Raw genomic sequence first — 5136 nt, forward strand, 5'->3', positions numbered from 1 at the left:
GGAGGGTAAAGTATGACTTTTAAGGTTACAGTCTAAAAGGCAGCATTTAGAAGTGTCAGTGTGTCAATAACAAGCTGCCCAAGGTCCTGACTATGTTCAACTCTCTTCTGCTGACAAGGCAGAAACAGGTCAGAATGATAAAACATAATCTTAGTGATGTGAATCAATAAATATCTTAAGTGCATGTAAAATTAATGTGTTGACTCCTGCAGCTGAATCATAAACATTACAACCTTCGGAAACTTGCATAGGATTATACAACTGAGATGACAGGACCCATAGAAATAATATGTTTTCAAGAACTTCTAAAACTGCAAATTCCATCTCTTAGCAAAACCACAGGGGCAGCACAGCTTTAGGCTTCATCCACATGTTTCAGTTTGAAAACGACATTTTCAAACTAAAACAACCTCTGTCTACAAGAGCGTTTTGGCTTTGTTTCAGTTGTAATCCCTGTCCTTACTAACACAGATCAAAAAGTACAAGCACAAGGAATACGAGATGCTTTTAGAATAGACAACATGGTCAGTAAGACTTATTGCGTTCGATGCTGGTTGAGGCAAATGACAGATGTTTTTCTTCTTGTGTTTTCATCAGGTCGGCATGTACGAAGAGGGTCAGCGCTTCAAAACATCTCAGAATCTATAAAAGCTATAAAACCACAGAGCAGGATGGACGCCAGGTGTATCAGGAGCAGAGGTCATGCGTTTTTAAAGAAAGCGCAGTAGCATGGATTCAGCTTTAGTCTAAATGTGAAATTTCCGAGGAGTAAAGTAATAAAAAATAGAAGAGGAGGTATGATCTCTACAGCAGCTTTATATGAAAAAAGAGGAATGTATAACTGCAGATTAATTTCTTTGCCCATATGTGTTTGTGTGTGTGTGTAGGTTTGTGTGTGTGTGTGTGTGCGTGTGTGTGTGTTGGAGGATTCACCGACTGATATCATAATTTACAGCGCTACAAACTCCGAATCCTCACCCGGCTCTTGAGCAGCTGATTGGTCGACTGCCGGCTCAGTGAGTGACCTTGAGAACGTGACACTAAACGATGCACTGAACGAGGACGAGAGGTTCACAGGTTCATGTGTAACTGTCACTGACCCCACGTCGATATCAGTTTTCACACATCAGAAGTGATGACAGTCCCTCGACCTGATGCCTTCCATCACTCAAACATCAAAAGAGGCATCATTATTGCGTTACATGATGTCTATGGTGTAAGACGTCCTTCGTGGAGTAATAAAAATGCTAACAGAAATTATTTAGATGAGTTATAAACCATTAAGGAATCATATTAATGTTGCTGGTGTTCATGTTCCTCTGTCATCCCAGTTGGTTTGTCTTTTTTTGATCTATGCATGCAGATGATTATAAAAAAAAAAAAGGTTTGACCTCTGACCCCCCTAAAAAAAAACTTCTGTGGACAAGTTACCAAAAGCTTAGTCATTTTAAAAAGTGCTTGGTTGTGACTCAGAGACTCATCACCAATCGAAACACTTTAGATATCAACAGGTGGCATTGTTTTTTCAAGATTCAAGCGTTCCATTATAAATTTGTTAATTTGACTTATCCCTAACTTTTTATTTTATTCAATAAAATGTAAGAATTTCAAAATTGATAGCGTCAAACCAGTTAACCCAAATAATCACTTGTGTGTGTGATAACTGTTCGTTCAAGATTTTACATTATTTATCTGTTGGTCTTTCCTTTGCTCAGTTTATAAAAACCTCGGCCAATGACGTTTTTGTTTTCACCCACATCTGTTTATTTGCTCAGATGCATTATGCAAAAACCACGGAACAGATTTCCACCAAACTCGACAGACGGATGAGGCCTGGGTCTGCATGAGACCATTACATGTTAATGAGGCCCCAGAACTGGTTTTTCCCCACTTTCTTCATCATTGGAAAACATGCTACATTTTAACGATTTTGTAAATTTTGTCAATCTTGATTTAAAATGATCAGGCATAACTCTTTTATGTGTTTTTTTTACTATAAGCACTACAGACAATCATGTGGCCCTTGGTGCAGGTATGTATTCGTTTGTGTTCCAGTTGCAAATGACTGAAACACTTAAATATGACGTTATTAAAACTGACTTAATGTCATCTAATAAAGACTCAACAGACTGGGACCAAGGGTTCTTCTCCCTGAAGGTCCCTAAAGGACATGTTAAGCGTCAATCATTAGTGACAACCCACTCACCCTATATAAATGGTGACTTATAGAAGGCGATGAGACCAGTGTGGTAATAGCAGGCAGTTTATTTGAACCTATAGATGAGTTAACATGTGACAAGTGAGACACACTGGGCACTATGACCCAGCAGATAGACAGAGAGAGAGAGAGAGAGAGAGAGAGAGAGAGAGAGAGAGAGAGAGAGAGGAGAAAACAAGGCTGTGATAAGTGGTGCTTGTTTGATGTCAGACTGTGTATAAAACCAAGACTTTGGGCTGGTTCCCCATTCAGCCACAGGGGAGACTGGGGAGACGCAGCTCTGCACAACTCGTGCCCTACATGCGGATTATATGTGACATCTTTCCAGATGTTGGCACATCAGGACGCGGCGCTCGTCTTTTACGCACCAGCCTTGCTCAGCTACTGTGAAGTTTTCTTTTATGGCTACAAAACGGAAAAGTTTGAGTTCCATGTTGGGAATGGATATTTGCTTCCACTTGTCTGCAGGTTCATATTAAAACCTGATGTAGCCCCTCAGAATAAAATGAGGATGACGTGATTCCATTTTCATGCTCCGGACTCGTTGTGGTGTTTAATGGGACCGGGTGGTACGGATGAGGCGACGCTGACCAGGAGGAGAAAGGGCGTTTGTAAATGTCAGACATCTCAACTATGACAAGAAGTGAGTAAAAGTCATGGAGCTATCCGGTTACATCGTGACGACCGAGCCGGTGAACGCCAGTAACGACAGTTTCATCACAGCTTCCTCCGCCGCCGAGGATGAGAGCGCGGAGAGTCTCGCCTTCCAGATCAGCCTGGCGGTGCTGCTGTCCGTCATCACACTGGCCACCACTTTATCCAACGCGTTCGTCATCGCCACGATCTCGCAGTCGAAGAAGCTGCAAACTCCTGCCAACTTCCTCATCGCGTCCCTGGCCCTCACCGACCTGCTCGTGTCCATCCTGGTGATGCCCATCTGCGTCCTGTACACCGTCATCCACACCTGGACGCTGGGGCAGGTCGTGTGCGACATCTGGCTCTCCTCGGACATAACGTGCTGCACCGCCTCCATCCTCCACCTGTGCGTAATCGCCCTGGATAGGTACTGGGCCATCACGGACGCGGTGGAGTACTGCAAAAAGCGCACGCCGGGACGCGCGGCCGGGATGGTGGTCACGGCCTGGGTCATCGCCATCTCCATCTCCCTGCCGCCGCTCTTCTGGAGGCAGGTGAAGGCGGAGGAGCTGACGAGCTGCGGCGTCAACACGGATCATATTTTCTACACCATCTACTCCACCTTCGGGGCTTTTTACATCCCCACCTTGCTGCTCATTGTCCTCTACGGGCGGATTTACGTGGAGGCTCGGAAGCGCATCCTCAAGCAGTCCCCCAAGAAGGTGGGGAAGAGACTGACCTCCGCGCACCTGGTCACCAACTCCCCCGGCTCCGTGACTTCCACGACCTCGCTGCAGTACGGGAGACACGACGGGCCCCCCCACGACAGCGGCTCCTCGGCCGGGGACAACCAGGTGAAGGTGACGGTGTCGGACGCGCTGCTGGAGAAGAAGCGGATTTCCGCGGCCAGAGAGAGAAAAGCCACAAAAACTTTGGGGATCATCCTCGGCGCGTACATCGTCTGCTGGCTGCCCTTCTTCATCTACACGCTGGTGGTGGCCACATGCGACACGTGTCTGATCCCCGAGTTATTCGACTTTTTCACCTGGCTGGGATACCTGAACTCCCTCATCAACCCCATCATATACACCATGTCCAACGAGGACTTCAAGAAAGCTTTCCATAAACTTGTGCGCTTCAGGTGCTGCAGGTGGTGAAAAACAGTTTCCATTAAAAGCTGCTGATGCATTTATTTTTGGATATAAAGCTATACAAAAAATGGAGCAGTAAGAAAACAATATTTTTGAGACTATTACAATAAAAAAAGAAGAAGATGTGCATGCAATGGAACAACAACCAATTTCCAGGCATCTGTTTGGAGAATTGAAATGTCATGTTCATAAAACAGAAACAGAAACTGTGGAGTGAAATCATTTCACACTACGTCCTTTTATTTATTCTTGCAAGAGTGAAAACATGAAGAAATAGTCTCTCCAGCTGATGGGCCACCCTGAGTGGAAATCAATATAAAGCACAAAACAGACCTGGAAGGCTTGGACACCTTTTGGAGAGTTGTGGGTTGGAGATAGTAGAAAAATAAACACTGGAATAAAAGCTGCTTTTAATTGGCGTCCGTTCTGTATTTGAAAGGTGCTGCAGTGCATGTTATTCCCACGCCACGGCCGAGTGTGAGCGAGCAGCAGAGACCATCGACCCTCGTTTTACAAGTCAGACAACTCTAATGAAAATATGGCTGAAGGACACAGAATCCAATTTCCATTGTGCACAAATGTGGTAGATTGATATTTTCTAAAACTCAGCGGCGGTGAGTTTTCCATCCCTGTGTGTTCTGTGACATGATAACGTGCAGCAGGCGTACGGTGAGGCCCTGCTCGCTGTTGCCCTGTGGTTATCTTATTTATTTAGAGAGGGACATTCATACAGCTGAGAAAATAGCCTGAAGTCGGCTTGTTGTACCAGGCGCTAAGAAAAGATTCACACAATACCATGTGTCAAACAACGAAACTGTATTTACCCTGCAGAGCTGAACACCGATGATAAGTTCAATTTTACTGAGCAAACATCACCTTGTGTGTGTGTGTGTGTGTGTGTGTGTGGCTCTGTTTGCTCTGACATCAAATGTGTATCTACAGTAAGTTATGTTCACATGTGGTTGGACCCCTCATGGCGACAGAGACTCATTTGCTGCTTTGACTGACGGGCTCTGGCCTTCACAGCCACTGAGGTGACGCTGATTGTTCGTCAGCATCATGTGAAATAAAAGTAAACGTTGTGTTAGGGATTCATCTGTTCACATCCAGAGATGCTGTGCAATAATAAAA

At 44.9% G+C, this 5136-nt stretch overlaps 1 protein-coding gene across 1 annotated transcript; it reads left to right on the plus strand.

The window, feature by feature from the left end:
- The first annotated feature begins 2874 nt into the window (after window positions 1-2874).
- On the plus strand, window positions 2875-4011 carry htr1b (5-hydroxytryptamine (serotonin) receptor 1B). Its single transcript, XM_053434862.1, has one exon. The coding sequence runs from the start codon at window positions 2875-2877 to the stop codon at window positions 4009-4011; it is 1137 nt and encodes a 378-aa protein (XP_053290837.1).
- The last annotated feature ends 1125 nt before the right edge of the window (window positions 4012-5136 follow it).

This window comes from Pleuronectes platessa, chromosome 11, assembly GCF_947347685.1.
Source record: "Pleuronectes platessa chromosome 11, fPlePla1.1, whole genome shotgun sequence".
Lineage (NCBI taxonomy): Eukaryota > Metazoa > Chordata > Actinopteri > Pleuronectiformes > Pleuronectidae > Pleuronectes > Pleuronectes platessa.